Source organism: Coregonus lavaretus (genome assembly GCF_964263955.1).
Source record: "Coregonus lavaretus genome assembly, chromosome: 8".
NCBI classification, from domain to species: Eukaryota; Metazoa; Chordata; class Actinopteri; order Salmoniformes; family Salmonidae; genus Coregonus; species Coregonus lavaretus.
The window spans coordinates 57,371,415-57,392,500 of NC_139995.1; the positions used below are offsets into that span (position 1 = coordinate 57,371,415).

The 21,086-nt window shown below is 43.0% G+C and overlaps 1 protein-coding gene across 1 annotated transcript; it reads left to right on the top strand.

Moving 5' to 3' along the window:
- Positions 1 to 11,940: 11,940 nt before the first annotated feature.
- On the top strand, positions 11,941 to 15,456 carry LOC311133408 (L-rhamnose-binding lectin CSL3-like; the record flags this gene model as incomplete). The annotated part of the gene is made up of 8 exons (XM_084166903.1): positions 11,941 to 11,965; positions 12,935 to 12,970; positions 13,051 to 13,095; positions 13,238 to 13,373; positions 13,454 to 13,572; positions 14,949 to 14,993; positions 15,136 to 15,271; positions 15,351 to 15,456. 8 exons carry the CDS (start codon positions 11,941 to 11,943, stop codon positions 15,454 to 15,456), a joined length of 648 nt encoding a protein of 215 aa, XP_084023029.1.
- Positions 15,457 to 21,086: the final 5,630 nt, after the last annotated feature.

Genomic DNA, 21,086 nt, shown 5'->3' on the forward strand with positions numbered 1-21,086 from the left:
CCTTAAAATGACAACCCTTGAGCATATATTTACTTAAGCATATCTTTCCATAACACTATTCAAGGAATACCTCTCCTTCAGGACTAACCCTCTCACTTCATCCTTGTCCTGTTAAGACTAATTTATATATAGGATTTTTTCCAAATTATAAACTTCTTCACAATTATCCTTATTTTATCTAACCCCCTAATTCAGCATGCCTCTAGAATTTATAGTGCGGGTGATCAGGTCGCACTATAAAGCCAGGACAGATTTCAGAGGTCATTGAAATCATTCAATGAATTGTTTCATCCAATAGTATACTACTCCTAACAACCATCAAGACCTTTCATAAATGTTGTAATTCCTTTGTACAGCTCTTTTCAAAATAAATCACACATATTTACTTATCCCTCAGTAAATAAAACCCAAATTACATGTGTATGCCCCTTTAAGATATTTCACTTCCATCCCATAAAAAAAACCCAAATAGAAATAAAAATCCTATACAACTAACATTTCATACTAAGTAGTTTGTTTGTGGTTATTTGAACACCATATAGTAAAACAATAAACAAACAAAAATGGCCAGGCCTTATTTATTTTGGTAGCTCCCTATGACAACCTAAAAATAAAACTACTTAATTTTACTAACTAGTTCCACCCTAGCCTACCGACTTTTTTAACCTCCCAATAAAAAATCTCCATGTTCCTGGAAGAGAAAGTATACATGTCGTTAACATATAATCAACAATCCAAAGATAGTAATTACACACAAAACATCATACATATATCCCCAGTCCTATGTCATCAACAATCATTAACCCCAGCATCAATTTAAAATTGTTTGATACATCGTGTCCTACCTTACCCCTAACATAATATTATAGGAGACTCCCATCAACCCTTAAAAGAAACTCCCACTTAGAAGACACTAGATAATAACACGTTTTATTATGTTAACTACACCTTCCACTATAAACCTATAACCCCATTTTAGTAATTTAAACGTCGCAAACTGTTGCATTGATGTTTTCCTTTTTTTCTTAAATACAAACTTATTGTTTCATAATCCAAAACCCATAAAAAGATGTCTACTTAATCCATCAAGCCAACAGCAACAACTACCTCCCAAGGTTCAACGTACTATAAACAAATTATCGTTATCTGAAGTAATAAAACATCATCATAACTCACTGCTGTTTAAACAAACTATATAATGTCATAATAAAATGATCAATTATCAAATATCGTTCCTTATTCAACTATCGAGACATGTTCTTCATTAGTAAATCGTCTCCACAAAGCAATACTACCCAATAACATATTCTCATTCTCCTAAGTAGAAATAATTACTTCTAATAAACAATCCCATTCAACATCAAGTCAACCTGTCTCATCACCCAATTAACTTATTTTTTAAACCCTCTACAATATCTATCATACTCTACCGCTAATTTCCCTCATAATGGTACCTCAACAGATGACAAATTATTTTATATTTATAGTAAAAACCAATAAAACATCAAATTCACCAATATGCAATTTCAATTACTATGTTATCCTATCCGACATGGATTGGTAGGACAACATCTTTCCTATAATGTTATCAATGAAACCAGTAATTCACATCAACAACATCAATGTAAAAGATTTGCTTTCTGTCCCCTACTGGATTCGAACCAGGGACCCTCTGCACACATTGACAACATTCACCACCGAAGCACCGTTACCCGTCGCTCCACCAATGCCACACAAAGCATCTACTTCCAGTTCATAGAGCAAGTGACATCACCCAACGAAAACCGCACTATCTCTCACCGCTAACTAGCTAGCAATTTCCTGCCGATAATAATAATAATAATAATATGCCATTTAGCAGACGCTTTTATCCAAAGCGACTTACAGTCATAATATTCAACCTCCTATGACTTCCTACAAAATCCCCTAGTTCACGTAATGAAAATACATTATCATTCTACAATTCACAGACGTCACATGACCACACCGGTACACGTGACCTGTTCCTCCAACAGGTTTTATTCTACCCCTCCTGGTAATGTGAATTTTCTACACTCAGTTGGTCAATGAATATCCACGCACCATTTATTCCTCTCTTTCCCAATGTGAGATTGGGCACGCCCTTTCTCCATCAGACAGAAGCTTCAAACAACCTCAAATATATTTCCTTTCCTTACAGAAAGGCTATTTACTTGCAGGATTTCTTATTATTCTCACTCACACAGATGAGCAGCCACTTGTGCCCAAATGAATCAGACAGTTGAATGACTCACAGCCGCCCAAGCAACCCTTTCACCATACGAGATGAGCAGACCTACTCTATATAACACTTTATCAAAATGTCGAAGCGCTTGTAGCTATTTAACCCGTTCACCTACTCAGGATGACCGGTGTTACTCCAATTTATGGTGTCACCTACGCCGGATGACCTAACTTTTTTACCTGATCGACTCTACCTAATTTTGGCATCACCACAACAGAGGATGATGCCCTACCTGCCCGTTCAGACCTCTGGAGTGCTAATTTTAGCTCTCCAAAGCGGTATCCACAGGATTCCTATTTATTTAGCCTAGGTGTTACACTTCCTCTACACACCTGGACTTCTACTACGCTTTCCTAAGCGACCTGTAAATTCTGCCCTATTTTTTTCAACACAGAAAAAGGAGCGGTATTACACAGGATTTCTGCCTACCTAAGCAGCTTATAAACGATACACTTTCGCTACACGTTTATAGCGGTATTCGAAGGACTTAACATGTTATTGTCTGATCGCTCAACCAGCTGGACAGCCGCCCGTGCCGAAATGACCCAGACAAAGCGATCAGCAGGATGAATCTAATTAATCAAATCAATCAAATCAATCAAATCAATCAAATCAATTGAACAGACGGTTCAGACAAACAACAGCGACATGTATTCTTAAATTCAAAAGCTCCTAGTCTTTAATTTTCTGGTTCTTCAATTTGGAGAGACCTATTTGGTATTTCTTTAGATGTTGCCGAGCCCCGGATCGGACCACACAAACGTTATACTATATAAGTAAGAACTTGGCTTACCTTTTAAAAGCGGCCGCTTTTGTTTGTATGGTCCGTCCAAGCCGTTTCACAACTGCAGATGTATACCGTCTCTGATCCCTATTTTTCAACTCCTGGCAAGGTCGCCAATATGTCGTAGAAATATTTGACTAAAAATTAATCAACTCAAAAATATCTCGCAAGACACCAGAGCTTGTGAATCCAAGAATTTAGACTTTATTGCATAACAAAGCCGAGCTTGCTCCATGGAACAACTGTCTCTCTCTGGCTTAGAGATCTCTTATATACACACACAAATGAACAAACATGCGTACATTCCTAACTTATTTTAGTTCTGCACCACCCTTCTTTTTCAACGTCCAGCTGTCACACAATGTCCACTCCAAAAGGTCATGAATGCTTTTTTCTATATGAAGCCTCTCATTCTATCATTCTATTGGCTGTGTGGCTTAGGCCCCTTCTTAAAAAAGAACTACGGTAATGCATACCATGTGTCCATAACAAGCCCATGGGCCAGAGTTTGAGAGCCCCTGCGACAGAGCACATACATTCATTTAAACATAATCATGTTTATTACTAATATTATTATTTTACCTCTCCCTACTTTTGCCTTAATGATACATAAAATAATACCATAGCGGCTCCAGCTGTGCGCCAACCCCGGCCTCTGGGACGGCCAGGAGGACGTGGAGCAGGGCGCGTAGGATGACTACGATGGAACTCAGTCAGGAGGGATGGATCTAAAATGTAAATTTAAATTAAGAAATATTAGAATGAGCAATCTGAGTATTAAAAAAAAGATATATACAGTACCAGTCAAAAGTTTGGACACACCTACTCATTCAAGGGTTTGTCTTTATTTTTACAATTTTCTACATTGTATAATAATAGTGGATGCATCAAAACTATGAAATTACACACATGGAATCATGTAGTAACCCCAAAAAAATTCTAAAAATCAAAATGGATTTTAGATTTTAGTTTCTTCAAAATAGCCACCCTTTAGCCTTGGTGACAGCTTTGCACACTATTGGAATTCTCTCAACCAGCTTCAGGAGGAATGCTTCTCCAACAGTCTTGAAGGAGTTCCCATATATGCTGAGCACTTGTTGGCTGCTTTTCCTTCACTCTGCGGTCCAACTCATCCCAAACTATCTCAATTGGGTTGAGGTCGGATGATTGTGGAAGCCAGCTCATCTGATGCCCGTACACAGCCTGGAGTTGTGTTGGGTCATTGTCCTGTTGAAAATAAATGATAGTCCCGCTAATCGCAAACCAGATGGGATGGCGTATCGCTGCAGAATGCTGTGGTAGCCATGCTGGTTAAGTGTGCCTTGAATTCTAAATAAATCACAGACAGTGTCACCAGCAAAGCACCCCCAAACCATCACACCTCCTCCTCCTCCATGCTTCATGGTGGAAACCACACGTGCGGAGATCATCCATTTTCCTACTCTGCGTCTCACAAAGACATGACGTTGGAACCAAAAATCTCAGATTTGGACTCATTAGACCAAAGGACAGATTTCCACTGGATTAATGTCCATTGCTCATGTTTCTTAACCCAAGCAAGTCTCTTCTTGTTATTGGTGTCCTTTGCAGCATTTTGACCATGAAGGCCTGATTCACGCTGTCTCCTCTGAACAGTTGATGTTGAGATGTGTTTGTTACTTGAACTCTGTGAAGCATTTATTTGGGATGCAATTTCTGAGGCTGGTAACTCTAATGAACTGATCCTCTGCAGGTAACTCCTTGGTCTTCCATTCCTGTGGCGGTCCTCATGAGAGCCAGTTTCATCATAGCTCTTGATGGTTTTTGCGACTGCACTTGAAGAAACTTTCAAAGTTCTTGAAATGTTCTGGATTGACTGACCTTCATGTCTTAAAGTAATGATGGACTGCCGTTTCTCTTTGCTTATTTGAGCTGTTCTTGCCATAATATTGACTAGGTCTTTTACCAAATAGGGCTATCTTTAGTATAACACCCCTACCTTGTCACAACACAACTGCTTGGCTCAAATGCATTAAGAAGGAAAGAAATTCCACAAATGAACCTTTAACAAGGAACACCTGTTAATTGAAATGCATTCTAGGTGACTTCCTCATGAAGCTGGTTGAGAGAATGCCAAGACTGTGCAAAGCTGTCATCAAGGCAAAGGGTGGCTACTTTGAAGAATCTCAAATCTCAAACTATTTTGATCTGTTTAACCCTTTTTTGGTTAATACATGATTCCATGTGTGTAAAAATGTAGAAAATAGCAAAAAATAAAGAAAAACCCTTGAATGAGTTTTTTTTATTTTTTTATTTAACCTTTATTTAACCAGGTAAGCCAGTTGAGAACAAGTTCTCATTTACAACTGCGACCTGGCCAAGATAAAGCAAAGCAGTGCGATAAAAACAACACAGAGTTACATATGGGGTAAAACAAAACAAAGTAAAAAATACAACAGAAATAAATATATATACAGTGTGTGCAAATGTAGCAAGTTATGGAGATAAGGCAATAAATAGTCTATAGTGCAAAATAATTACAATTAGTATTAACACTGGAATGATAGATGTGCAAGAGATGATGTGCAAATAAATATACTGGGGTAAAAATGAGCAAAATAAATAACAAAATAGGGATGAGGTATTTGGGCGGGCTAATTTCAGATGGGCTGTGTACAGGTGCAGTGATCGGTAAGGTGCTCTGACAACTGATGCTTAAAGTTAGTGAGGGAGATAAGTGTCTCCAGCTTCAGAGATTTTTGCAATTTGTTCCAGTCATTGGCAGCAGAGAACTGGAAGGAATGGCGGCCAAAGGAGGTGTTGGCTTTGGGGATGACCAGTGAGATATACCTGCTGGAGCGCATACTACGGGTGGGTGTTGCTATGGTGACCAATGAGCTAAGATAAGGCGGGGATTTGCCTAGCAGTGATTTATAGATGGCCTGGAGCCAGTGGGTTTGGCGACGAATATGTAGTGAGGACCAGCCAACCAGAGCACAGTGGTGGGTAGTGTATGGGGCTTTGGAGACAAAACGGATGGCACTGTGATAGACTACATCCAATTTGCTGAGTAGAGTGTTGGAGGCTATTTTGTAAATGACATCGCCGAAGTCAAGGATCGGTAGGATAGTCAGTTTTATGAGGGCATGTTTGGCAGCATGAGTGAAGGAGGCTTTGTTGCGAAATAGGAAGCCAATTCTAGATTTAACTTTGAATTGGAGATTCTTAATGTGAGTCTGGAAGGAGAGTTTACAGTCTAACCAGACACCTAGGTATTTGTAGTTGTCCACATACTATAGGTCAGACCCGTCGAGAGTAGTGATTCTAGTCGGGTGGGCGGGTGCAAGCAGCGTTCGGTTGAAGAGCATGCATTTAGTTTTACTAGTGTTTAAGAGCAGTTGGAGGCTACTGAAGGAGTGTTGTATGGCATTGAAGCTCGTTTGGAGGTTTGTTAACACAGTGTCCAATGAAGGGCCAGATGTATACAAAATGGTGTCGTCTGCGTAGAGGTGGATCTGAGAGTCACCAGCAGCAAGAGCGACGTCATTGATATACACAGAGAAAAGAGTCGGCCCAAGAATTGAATCCTCTGGCACCCCCATAGAGACTGCCATAGGTCCAGACAACAGGCCCTCCGATTTGACACATTGAACTCTATCAGAGAAGTAGTTGGTGAACCAGGCGAGGCAGTCATTTGAGAAACCAAGGCTATTTAGTCTGCCAATAAGAATGCGGTGGTTGACAGAGTCGAAAGCCTTGGCCAGGTCAATGAAAACGGCTGCACAGTACTGTCTATTATCGATCGCGGTTATAATATCGTTTAGGACCTTGAGCGTGGCTGAAGTGCACCCATGACCAGCTCGGAAACCGGATTGCATAGCGGAGAAGGTACGGTGGGATTCGAAATGGTCGGTGATCTGTTTGTTAACTTGGCTTTCAAAAACTTTTGAAAGGCAGGGCAGGATGGATATGGGTCTGTAACAGTTTGGATCTAGAGTGTCACCCCCTTTGAAGAGGGGGATGACCGCGGCAGCTTTCCAATCTCTAGGGATCTCAGACGTTACGAAAGAGAGGTTGAACAGGCTAGTAATAGGGGTTGCGACAATTTCGGCGGCTAGTTTTAGAAAGAAAGGGTCCAGATTGTCTAGCCCAGATGATTTGTAGGGGTCCAGATTTTGCAGCTCTTTCAGAACATCAGCTGTCTGGATTTGTGTGAAGGAGAAGCGGGGGGGGCATGGGCAAGTTGCAGCGGAGGGTGCAGAGCTGGTGGCCGGGGTAGTGGTAGCCAGGTGGAAAGCATGGCCAGCCGTAGCAAAATGCTTGTTGAAATTCTCGATTGTAGATTTATCGGTGATGATAGTGTTTCCTAGCCTCAGTGCAGTGGGCAGCTGGGAGGAAGTGCTCTTATTTTCCATATACCTATGTCCAAACGTTTGACTGGTACTGTGTGTCGTGACATGACTTTAACATTAATATGAAGACTTATCTCTAATTAACTAAATATGTTTAATTGTTAACCGATTTCAATTAATCATGAAACAATTAACTCATTAGAATTTGGGGCACCATGAGAGCAGTTATTTAAAGAGTCACCATCTCCCGAATTAAACTCTAAAAGGTCTTTCCCTATCACATCTATAAACAGTCAATTATTAATCATAACCTCGTATCATATCATCATTCTGAACGTCGTAACCTCCTTGCATCTTCAAAAACCCAAGACTTGCTTATGATTTAGTACTACACAAATTGGTTTCATTATTTATTTACTAGTAAATTAAATGGGAAAACAGGATAAACAGCGGTTATTGACTGGAGAAAACAGGTCCCTAGTGGAATGACAACAACATGGCTTGTTAAAGAAAAGAGGAAGAGGAAGAAAGAGAGCAACAGAGAAACTTAACATGGATACATTCAGAAACTTCTCAACTACAGTAATTACATACTTGGCACATGAACCGCCGCCCGCTTTGAGTAAGAAACAGATCGCCTCTGACCATTCCCCACGTTTTACAGTAGGAATATTATTCCAACATTCGCTTTTGAAAGCGTTAAAGTTTCAGCGGGAAAAAGTCTGTTGAAATAAAGAACATTGCTTTAGTTAATCCTGAGGGAGCAGCCTGAATGTTCTCCTTTGATTTACAACAGGGTGTGAGCTGTTAATCACCACTAGTCCTTCCTTCCCCCCACTGCGGGTGAGAGGGGATCTGACTGAAGTTATTCACTTCGAACCTTACCTGGCCTATTTGGATTCTCTTGGAGAGTCATGACGTTTGTGTGTATATATATATATAAATGCTCAAAAGTTTCCTGTTTGTATCCAGAATGGTCCCCCACATCTCTTGATACATGTGGGAAGCGTTGGAGTCAAAATGGGCCAGAATCCCTGTGGAACACTTTTGACCATGCCCCGACAAATTGAGGCACAAAGGTCAAGAGACAAATGTGAGGTGACAGACAATACCGCCTTGCACACTCTTGCCTGCATCTAGCTGAAATAGTGTGTAATCATTAGTCCAACAGTTGCAAACAAGAGTTTCTATTGGACAAATTCAGGTATGTTTATCCCCATTTTGTTCCGTATAAGAAATGTTTTTCAACAGAATCGGCGGAATGAATACACCCCTGATCACTCGTAAACACAGTTCACTTTCATAGCAGCCACGTTGTATTCATTCTCGCATCTATGCGCTCTCCTCTCACCTCTTCCCTTTGCTTGTGGACTTCAATGCACAACACATCAGCTGTATGTGACCAGGCGAAAAAACCCTTCCAAGCCAAACCGCTACACACAGCCTACATCGTTGTCACCATATTAGCTAAAGTCACGTCATAGTCAGCATAGCTAATAGAACCAATGCATTAGTAAACCCGCTACAATCATGCAGTAACGTTACAGTGTACAGTAAGTAAGCAGTTTCACTGGCGGGCCCCTGTGGCAATACATTTGTAAAACCAAAAGCTTAACTTGACTTGGAAGAGTTCCACTGTTGTGTTGGAAAGTCATAGCCAGCTAGCTAACATACCATGTCTCTGTTTGAGCAGGGTGTTTCAGTAGCTGCATTTGCTAGCTAAGTAAGTGAAACTGAAAGTGAAAAAAACTGAGTATTTCTATCTTGCTTCTCTTTCATTTAGGAAGAAATTAATTAGCTCAAAACTGTTACAACTACTGTCTTTCTCTTTGAGTCAACTACTCACCACATTTTATGCACTGCCGTACTAGCTAGCTGTAGCTTATGCTTTCAGTACTAGATTCATTCTCTGATCCTTTGACTGGGTGGACAACATGTCAGTTCATCCTGCAAGAGCTCTGATTTGTTGGAGGACATCCTCCGGAAGTTGTCATTATTACTGTGAAAGTCTATGGAAGGGGGTGAAAACCATGAGCCTCCTAGGTTTTGTATTATAGTCAATGTACCAAGAGGAGGACAGAAGCTAGCTGTCCTCCAGCTACACCATTGTGCTACCCTACAGAGTGCTGTTGAGGCTACTGTAGACCTTCATTGCAAAACAGTGCGTTTTAATCAATTATTTGGTGACGTGATTATATTTAGTACAGTTTTATCTAAAAAAGGATAACTTTTAAAATGTTTTACAATATTATTTTTAATGAAATTCACTTAGGACGATGGTCCTCCCCTTCCTCCTCTAAGGAGCCTCCACTGCTTTGTACATAGGACAGCAGCATCTAAGGTGCAGGGTAGAGTACCGGGTGATTGCCGGCCAGTAACAGTGACTAAGGTTCAGGGCAGGGTACTGGACATATTCAATATCTCCCTATCCCAGTCTGTTGTCCCCACTTGCTTCAAGATATCCACAATTGTTCCTGTACCCATGAAAGCAAAGGTAACTGAACTAATCAGAGGGCTGATTTAAATACTATGCATGCCAGTCTCTCTTGACTAAGAGTTGAGGAGAGACTAACTAATCTTCTTTTTAAATGAAACGTGTTGAAAACCCCAAATTGTTTGCATTGTCAACTTACACATAGCTCTGACACATACCCCACCTGACATGCCACCAGGGGTCTTTTCATAGTCCGCAAATCCAGAACAAATTCAAGAAAGCGTACAGTATTATACAGAGCAACTATTGCACGGAACTAAGTTCCATCTCATATTGCTCAAATAAACAGCAAACCTGGTCTCAAACAACAGATAAAGCGACACCTCACGGCACATCTCCTCTCCCGTATTTGACCTAGATAGTTTGTGTGTATGCATTCATATGTAGGCTTTGTGTGCCTTTAAAATAAAATGTATGTAGTTCTGTCCTTGAGCTGTTCTTTTCTATTAATGTTATGTATTATTTAATGTTTCATGTTTTGTGTGGACCCCAGGAAGAGTAGCTGCTGCTTTTGCAACAGCTAATGGGGACCCTAATAAAATACCAAATGACTATAGCCCAATAGCACTCAGTTCTGTCATCATGAAGTACTTTGAGAAGTTAGTTAAGGATCATATCACCTCCACCTTACCCGGACCATGACTCTCAACTCTCTTCCTGGAGCTACTGTCCTGTAGGTTTTAACTCCAACCCTAATCTACGCACCTGATTCTAATAATTAGCTGGTTGATAAGCTGAATCAGGTTAGTTACAAGTGGGGTTGGATTGAAAACCTACAGGATGGTAGCTCTCCAGGAACAGGGTTGGAGAGCCCTGCCCTAGAGCCACTACAATTTGCATACCGCCCCAACAGATCCACGGATTACGAAATCGGCATCGCACTGCACACTGCCCTATCCCGTTTGGACAAGAGGAATACCTATGTAAGAATGCAGTTCATCGACTACAGCTCAGCCTTCAACGCCATAGTGCCCTCCAATGTCCTCACTAAGCTCGGGGCCCTGGGTCTGAACCCCATGGGGGGCCAGTATGAAAAATGTATGCACTCACTAATTGGAAGTCGTTCTGGATAAGATCGTCTGCTAAATTACTAAAATGTAAAATGTAAATTAACTTCTACAGATGCACCGTTGAGAGCATCTTGTAGGGCTGTAACACCGCCTGGTATGGCAATTGTAACCACAGGGCTCTCCAGATGGTGGTGAGGAGAGGAAGAGGACACCCAGCCACCAGAAGTATACCTCATGGGTATCTGACCATAGAGAATGATAGATACAGCATATCATCTAATATGTGTCCCATTATGGAGTCTGTGAGCGCACGGGCAGCTCCATTCAAAGCAAATCAAATCAAATTCGAGGCAATATTGAGTCAATATGCATTTAAAAGTAGTCAATTTTCTTCTTCTACTATTTCTATGAGTTGGCAAAAAAACTAAAAGGTGCACACTGCCACATAGTGTTGTTTGAAAAGGTATAAAATCAAAGTTGGAGATTTTCTGCCACCTACAGTCATGCAATGTTTGCTCACGAGTATAATTCATTGGCTCATCCCTCCTGATGACCCGGATGGAATAATGGGGCGCGTTCAGCAGGACGCAACGTTTTGGAAGGTTCAGATAGAAATATGCTATGGTGAACAAACATGTCTCTCCGACATAATAATAATAATAATAATAATAAGGAAATATGTTGGCTCTATTCATGAAAGGTATATCGGCAACGCTCGAGAAGGTTTTGCAAGTGAACGTGGCCCATGTGATTCTTCCTTAACCAGGAAGCCCCACCCAGATGACTACTTTAAATTGGTGGAAGCCCTCAATGGCAATGTTCATGCCAAAATGGATTTTAGCCATCTAGAGTCCTCTATATAACTCTATGAGACTGACACAAAAGCCTGGTACAGACCAGCAAAGCCCAGCCCCTGATTGCAATGAGGTGCACCTGGACACAAAATAGATACAGCTGGGTTAATTAAGACATGTCACATAACATAAATACCAGGTGTATTAGGTCAGGTTACCATCAGTTTCATCTTATCTGCTACTACCACGCTTGTACCTGGCGTCATGTTCAGACTGACGGTGGTCACCTGTGAGTATACAACATCTGTATATGATGCAGGTTAGAATACATATCACTAAATGTTTAAATTTGTATTTCAGAGTTTTTGAAGTACGTGTCATATGACTTGAGGTCTACAGTATGATGCGTTAAGTTAAAGTTCAGTATTTCCATAATTTGACAGTACAGCAGGAAATGTAGAGGGAGACTGATCGTATGGGTATAGACATTTTGGCAGGGCTTGAATGTTTCATGAGATGATGGTAGAACTCTTTATTGGAGGGTATTTTAATACATATCTGTTTAACCGTCTAGAAACAAGCACTTTATCTAGAGCCTATTGTGAATGGGTCAAAAGTGTTAGGAAACTTGCCTATGCTATATTACAGTAGTCCAAAGATTAGTATTTGGTCCTATATTCCTAGCACACAATGACTACATCAAACATGTGACTCTACAAGGTATTTTGGCTGCGTTTGCAGTGTGTTTTGGTGTATGTTTTGCCCAATAGTGACTGGAGTTATTATCTTTCTAGCTGTTTCTGAACACTTTTAAATTAATGCCATGATTAAGAAAGCATGAGTGAGACAGGCTACAAGGGCACATGTCAACCCCTCACATTATCAAGAACTGGGGAGGTTAGTATTTTTATGGGGTATAATCTTTGTTCCTTTAACTTCCTCACACATCGCTATTAATTCAAGGTAGCATCTGCATGTATGTAGACGTGTTGAGAAGTATTGTAATCTTCAAAATGACAACCTTAACCATTCAGTTCCTTTTAGGCAAAAAAGTATCTATAACCAACTACAAATGTGTCTAACAAGTTTAGTCACATTGCATGCATGGAATATGAGACCAAATGCTAAACTTTACTACTTTAATACACTAGAATATCTCAAATGGTTGAGGATAGAGACAAATGCTCATTTCTAGCTTCACGGTCCAAATGCATATGATGTGGATTGTTGCTGAACTGGCTGTGTGATGTTGTTTCAGTGCTGGTTGCAGCTTCCTGTGCACTAACGGATGGAGGTACTGTGTGTAATAATGATGATACTACTACACCAAGCTAATGTGAGTGGTGTGTAACTCCTGTTTATTTGTCCTGGCAGCACGCAGCATCACATGTGAAGGCTCTGATGCTTTACTACAATGTGGTAAGCTAGTCACCACTACTGAACAGTGTATATACTCAGCTATCACCTGTGTTTTATACTGTAGATTACCTACACCAAAGATGCCCACCCTTGCCTCTCCTTCGTTCCTTATCCATCTTTTCGTTGTCCGTCTCTTCCTCAGATAGAGGTAAGATCCATATCGAGCGTGCCAACTATGGTCGTCGTCAACGCAACGTGTGTTCCATTGGGCGCCCCGCTAACCAACTCACCAACACCAACTGCCTCAGCAAATCCACCACCAGGAAGATGGCAGAAAGGTACTGGAACCTGTGGTGTGTATTTACCTGTAGACACCCATTGGCTGCCGCTATAACCACTACCTGTCTTTGACACACAGGTGTGACAGGAAGAGCCAGTGTGTCGTCCCGGCATCCAATTCTGTTTTTGGAGACCCCTGTTTCGGGACTTATAAGTACCTGGACACCAAATACTCCTGTGTTCAACAGCAAGTAGCAAGTCAGTCTGTGATTATAATACTTGGTGGTGGGCACCAATATTGTTAAATTGATGTATTGAATATCTGTATGGCTGAGGCATGTTGGGATATTGTTTAATACTTCTGTGAAAGAGCGCACTCTGCTGATGGCTAGCATAGATTGGGTTGGGTCACCAATGGGACGAGCTTGTGGACTTTGTTTTATGGCCACCATGTGTTTTAATACATTCCCTTTTTCTTTTCTCCACTTTTAAACCACCCTCACTTCCTAACTAACCCTAGCTAGCCCACAAACGGTTATGGAACAAAGTTGCCGACAACTTTCGTTAGCATAGCTTATAGGGAGGTGAGAGACCTGGCAGTGTGGCGCCAGGACGACAACCTCTCACACAACGTTGACGAAGAAGCTGATTGTGGACTACAGGAAACAGAGGGCCGACCATGCCCCCATTTACATCGACTGGGCTGTAGTGGAGCTTTTCGAGAGCTTCAAGTTCCTCGTTGTCCGCATCACTAAGGATCCTTCATGGTCCATGCACCAACAGTAGTATAGAGGGCACGACAATGCCTCTTCTCCCCCCTGCCCAGGAGGCTAAAAAAATTTGGTATTGGCCCTCCGATCCTCAGTTCTACAGCTGCACCATTGAGAGCATTTTGACTGGCTGTATCACCACTAGGTATGGCAACTGCTTGGCATCCGACCGCAAGGCGCTACAGAGGGCAGTGCGTACGGCCCAGTACATCACTGAGACCCCGCTCCCTGACATCAGGACCTCTATACCATGCGTTGTCAGAAGGCCCTACATTTTCAATGACTCCAGCCACCCAAGTCCTACTGTCTGCTACTGCATGGCAAGTGGTACCGCGGCACCAAGTCTGGAACCAGCAGGCTTCTACTCCCCGTCACTTAAGCTGCTATTTATAAGTCACTTTATTCTTTATAACTCAATTCGCCAGCTAGCACTTGGTAAGAAGGATGGGGAGTCGTACCACACAGGTCTCCTTTACATTGTGGCTTAGTTGATGCTTGCGCGCACTTAATCTGGTGTAACAGTGAACATCTGTTTCAGCCAACATTAGCTAGCTCAAATCTCGTTTATAGCTATACAGACGTCACAGGCACAAATTGTATAGAAATATAGCTTTGGTCTAGCGGTACGACTCGCTAAACCAGCTTACTTTCACATTCTGAGCAGTTTGAGATGACGTCTCATAAGGAGCTTAAACCACAGTGTAACGGTTGAAGATAATGCATTTAACTTTCTTCAACTCTGTTTATGCCTAAACATTAATTAATCAACGTTCCCTATTAGTGCCCATCACTAACACTTCACCAAGCCATAGTATGCCTTTATTTGTCAGGCCAGTGTGGTGTAACTCCTGTTTGTCCTTGCAGTAAGCAGCATCATATGTGAAGGCTCGGATTCTCAACTACAATGTGGTAAGCAGGTCAACACTACAGTACGGTATCCTCTCCGCTCTCATGTGGTGTTGTGTATATTAGTCTCTAGCCCACACAAACACCCAGCCTTGGCCTTCTGCCTTTTCTTCATCTATCTCTTCCTCCTCCTCGTCTCCCTCAGATGAAGGTAAGATCCATATCCAGAGTGCCAACTATGGTCGTCGTCAACGCAACGTGTGTTCCATTGGGCGCCCTGATAACCAACTCACCAACACCAACTGCCTCAGCCAATCCACCACCAGTAAGATGGCAGAAAGGTACGGGAACCAACGGTGTGTATTTACCTGTACACTATTGGCTGTAATGATAACCTCTACCTGTATTTTAAACACACAGGTGTGATGGGAAGAGCCAGTGTGTCGTCCCGGCATCCAACTCCGTGTTTGGAGACCCGTGTGTCGGAACCTATAAGTACCTGGAGGTGGCTTACACCTGTGACTAAATGTGAGTTATATACATGCTCGCACACATGACTGGGAACTTGAATGCTGGTGCTGACTGTTTGTCTTCCAGGATATCTTCCCTGAGGAACCTAAAGGCTTCTGGGATTTCTTCATCGAGTGGATCAGTTTATTTTCCTCCAACCCCCAAAATCAACTTCAAATCATTGTAAATCTGTGCCTTTTGTGCTAAAGCGTTTCTTAAACAATTCTGAACTGTGGTGGGTCTGAATTAAACTAAGCAGCATGAATCCAAGACTTGGTGTCTTTAGTTGTATATTACTAAATGTCTGCTGTCACACCAATATTACTGAACATGTGTCCTGTATTCTCTCTTACACTGTTCACTGAAGACCCATTTACACCTGGCGCTAACATGTGTTCTTTGTCTTGACGTCCATATTCTCTGCCCACAGTTGTAGACAATTAAAATACTCATTGTGATCAGATCTTCCTGACCACCTCTGGCTGTAGTCAAGCACGCATTTTGTCTGGATCTCAATCAAGTATGAACTGATCTGGACGGTCAAATCAATTATACCTGCCTCTAAAATCATTGGCAGGTAGCACCAGTGACTTATGACCTTAGTAGGCCTAATGGTCTTTATCATATTAAATTGACAGTCATTGCCACACGGCACCAAATATTCTGGTCACAATGTGGACACTGACGGCTAAGAAGTTTTAATACAGTGTGTAGACTTGATGAGATTGTGAAACAAATGTTATTGTGCGGTGTATAATGCAACTTTTGTTGGGGATGAGCACAGCACCATAACGACAGTCCCACAGGACATATTAATGATGGTATAACAGACAAAGCTGCACTACGCAGATCACGCCGCCATTTCCTGGTTGCTGTAATTCTGGTTTGCCTAATTTCAGTTTTACAAAATAAGTATTGTGTTGTACCCTCTAAACCGCTGTGAAATACATTTTCATAACAAATACCAGTATTTTCAGCTCTTTGACGCCAGTGTTCAAAACCCTAGAAATGGTGCAAAACAGATGTACTGCTTTGAATGAGGGACAGATCTACGACATATTTCTGTGAATGTGGCCGTGTCGCCCCAAAAAGTTATATTACAGCTTTAATAATATATTAATCAAGTTGTGCTATGCATATAGCAGTCAATACAAACATTGACATGTAATGTTAATTGTCAGGATGGTAATTTCTCTGGAGTTGATGCAGGTCATTATCAAGAGCGGATGATGCGTTTATGGTCAAAGCGGGAGCCAGTCAGTTCTGAGCTGCAGACTCTGCAACACTACGCTTTCCCCTCAAGTTCTGTCTTCCGGCTTTGTAGATGGTTAGCTAGATAGCCACTAACACCGTGTAGCACCCACTTGGGTCACTCTGCTCGAGCAGGCGCTGGAGGCTGACCACACAATGCTCATGGTCAGAATAGCTGATCACACTTCAGTTGCCACTTCTACAGAGTATGGACTATCTGCAGACTGCGTTTGCTACATGCCACGCCCACTACATGTTACTTATTACATGCCGCGCTCTCTAATCTTGAGGTTGCTAGCTAGGACACCGGCATTGTCCTGCTTTTCCGCAGTTATTTTAACGTTAAGGCGAGGGTAATCACTACCCGGTAGTGCCACGTGAGCGTTGGGTTGATTACATTAGCTATCTACTTCCCTCACCATAATGTTTTATGAAACTGCCGTGCTCTGCAGGCAGGGGCAAAGGACACTGTGTACCTGTGTCCCCTGTGGTTTTTCAGCGGCTGGCATCCAATATTGGTGCATTGCAGAAATGTGTGGGACAGTGCCAGAGATACTTTTGAAAAGATGTGCAACTCCATTGTAATCGTATTAACAACCAGTCTTTATGTTGCCCATGTGTCGTCAATGGTCTGCGCAGTGCATGCTGGGTGATTCTGGAACAAGGAGGGTTCTCCAAGGAGTGAATAGGAGTCAATTGGGCGCTAGTTCAAAAACCCAACATTAGCATGAATTTTGTGAACAAGAAGTACATTGCAACTGTAATCCGAGATGTTCAATAGTATCGTACAGATTTAGAAATGTTACATTACGTACTCTCGAGGAAAATAGGCAGGTTTCTGGACATTGAGAAGGGATTACGTGATGATTAGTTTATCAACCGTGTGACGCAGCATGACAAGGTGAATGTGATTAGTCTACAGTGTGCTGGGTGGGGTGTTAGACCTTTCTCCATTCATTGCCCAATGGGATTCCTATCTCCTCCTTTCTCTGACAGCGCTAGGAGCCTCAATACAAATGTTCCCAAAATATCACTGTGTATCCTGCCCAATAAGAGGATCCAGCGGGATTGACCATGTAGGAGCAAACATCCATGACAAGTACAAAGCCGTCCCCACTTCGGCCAATCAGATCACGTCTCTGTTCCTACAAGCAGCAACTCAAGAGGGAGCCACCAGCACAGTGAATAGTGAGGCACTGGACAGATGCAGGCTCAATGCTGCAGGATTGTTTGGAGAATACCCATCAACATTAAGGAATATACACTGCTCAAAAAAATTAAGGGAACACTTAAACAACACAATGTAACCCCAAGTCAATCACACTTCTGTGAATTCAATCTGTCCACTTAGGAAGCAACACTGATTGACAATACATTTCACATGCTGTTGTGCAAATGGAATGGACAACAGGTGGAAATTATAGGCAATTAGCAAGACACCCCCAATAAAGAAGTGGTTCTGCAGTTGGTGACCACAGACCACTTCTCAGTTCTTATGCTTCCTGGCTGATGTTTTGGTCACTTTTGAATGCTGGCGGTGCTTTCACTCTAGTGGTAGCATGAGACGGAGTCTACAACCCACACAAGTGGCTCAGGTAGTGCAGCTCACCCATGATGGCACATCAATGCGAGCTGTGGCAAGAAGGTTTGCTTTGTCTGTCAGCGTAGTGTCCAGAGCATGGAGGCGCTACCAGGAGACAGGCCAGTACATCAGGAGACGTGGAGGAGGCCGTAGGAGGGAAACAACCCAGCAGCAGGACCGCTACCTCCGCCTTTGTGCAAGGAGGAGCAGGAAGAGCACTGCCAGAGCCCTGCAAAATGACCTCCGGAAGGCCACAAATGTGCATGTGTCTGCTCAAACGGTCAGAAACAGACTCCATGAGGGTGGTATGAGGGCCCGAAGTTCACAGGTGGGGGTTGTGCTTACAGCCCAACACCATGCAGGACATTTGGCATTTGCCAGAGAACACCAATATTGGCAAATTCGCCACTGGCGCCCTGTGCTCTTCACAGATGAAAGCAGGTTCACACTGAGCACGTGACAGACGTGACAGAGTCTGGAGACGCCGTGGAGAACGTTCTGCTGCCTGCAACATCCTCCAGCATGACCGGTTTGGCGGTGGGTCAGTCATGGTGTGGGGTGGCATTTCTTTGGGGGGCCGCACAGCCCTCCATGTGCTCGCCAGAGGTAGCCTGACTGCCATTAGGTACCGATATGAGATCCTCAGACCCCTTGTGAGACCATATGCTGGTGCGGTTGGCCCTGGGTTCCTCCTAATGCAAGACAATGCTAGACCTCATGTGGCTGGAGTGTGTCAGCAATTCCTGCAAGAGGAAGGCATTGACGCTATGGACTGGCCCGCCCGTTCCCCAGACCTGAATCCAATTGAGCACATCTGGGACATCATGTCTCGCTCCATCCTACAACGCCACGTTGCACCACAGACTATCCAGGAGTTGGCGGATGCTTTAGTCCAGGTCTGGGAGGAGATCCCTCAGGAGACCATCCGCCACCTCATCAGGAGCATGCCCAGGCGTTGTAGGGAGGTAATACAGGCACGTGGAGGCCACACACACTACTGAGCCTCATTTTGACTTGTTTTAAGGACATTACATCAAAGTTGGATCAGCCTGTAGTGTGGTTTTCCACTTTAATTTTGAGGGTGACTCCAAATCCAGACCTCCATGGGTTGATAAATTTGATTTCCATTGATAATTTTTGTGTGATTTTGTTGTCAGCACATTCAACTATGTAAAGAAAAAAGTATTTAATAAGATTATTTCATTCATTCAGATCTAGGATGTGTTGTTTAAGTGTTCCCTTTATTTTTTTGAGCAGTGTACATTGCCAGTCACAGGCTTCATTAGGAAATGTGTTGATATACCCACAATAATAATTAGGACGTAGCCCAACCAAAAACCCTGGATGAACGTAGATATCTGTACAATGCTGAGAGGCCGTTCTGCAGCATTCAATGTCTGCAGAATGAACCACAATGTCTTGGTGGTGTTGAACGCGTACAAGGCAAACAGGTACGAGCTCCTCAAAACCATTAGGGATGCAAGAAGACAATACAGACTCAAACTTGAATTGATGTTTGACAATAGACTTGCGTCGCATGTGGCAAGGACTACAGACTATCACAGACTGCAAAGGCCAATCCAGCTGTGCGATGCCCACCAAAACCTCCCGATCAGAAGAGCTTAACACATTCTATGCTCGCTTCGAAGCAGACAATACCAAGTCAACCAGGAAGACTCTTGCTGCTTCGGACAACCAGGTGCTTTCACTCTCCGAGTCAGACGTGAAGAAAATCTCAAGACCGAATACTCACAAAACCGCCGACCCAGATGGCATCCCTGGCTGCATCCTCAGAGTGTGTGCTGACCAGCTGGCGGGCATCTTCTCGGACATCTTCAACCTGTACCTGTCCCAGGCGGTAGTCCCCACCTGCTTTAATGAGACACTGACTCAACAGAGGTGACCCCCAGGGGTGTGTCCTCAGTCCTCTGCTGTACTCCCTGTTTACCCATGACTGCGTGGCTTTGCACAACACCAACTCCATCAAGATTGCTGACGACACCACGGTTGTAGGCCTGATAACCAACAATGATGAGTCAGCCTATAGGGAGCAGCTATGTGTACTGGCATTGTAGTGTCATGAGAACAACCTCTCCCTCAACGTCAGCAAAAGAAAGGAGTTGATTGTTCACTTCAGGAAGCAGAGGGAACATACCCCGATCCACATCAACGGGACTGCAGTAGAGAGAGTCACGAGTTTTAAGTTCCTTGGCGTCCACATCGCTGTGAATTTGTCATGGACCAACATGACAACAGCGTCTCTAATTCCTAAGGTGGCTGAAGAAATTTTGCATGCTGCCTCGGGTCCAGTACTACCGCTGCACTATCGAGAGCGTCCCGACCGGTTGCATCATGGACTGGTATGGGAATTACTCCGTCCTGCGGGTGGTGAAGATGGGTTGGGACCGTGCTCCAACCAATCTAGGACATCTACTGCCTGAGGAAGGCACGTAGCATTATCATGGACCCCACACACTCCAGCCACGAACTCATCTATCCCATACCGTCGGGCAGACCGTATCAGAGCATGAAATCTGATACCAACATGCTTCGAGACAGTTTCTATATACATCAGACTTGAACTGGACTGGCCACCTTCTCTGATTCTCCGTACCATAGCACACATGCACACACCCACACAGACATACACGCAAACACACACACACACACACACACATACATTCATGCTACACACATCACAACTGCTGCTACCAGACACTTAATATACTGCTCAATTTTATACACTTGTCACCATCTTCAACATTTCTGCCGAGATTGCCGCCAGCATTTTTCCAAAGAGCACAATGATATTA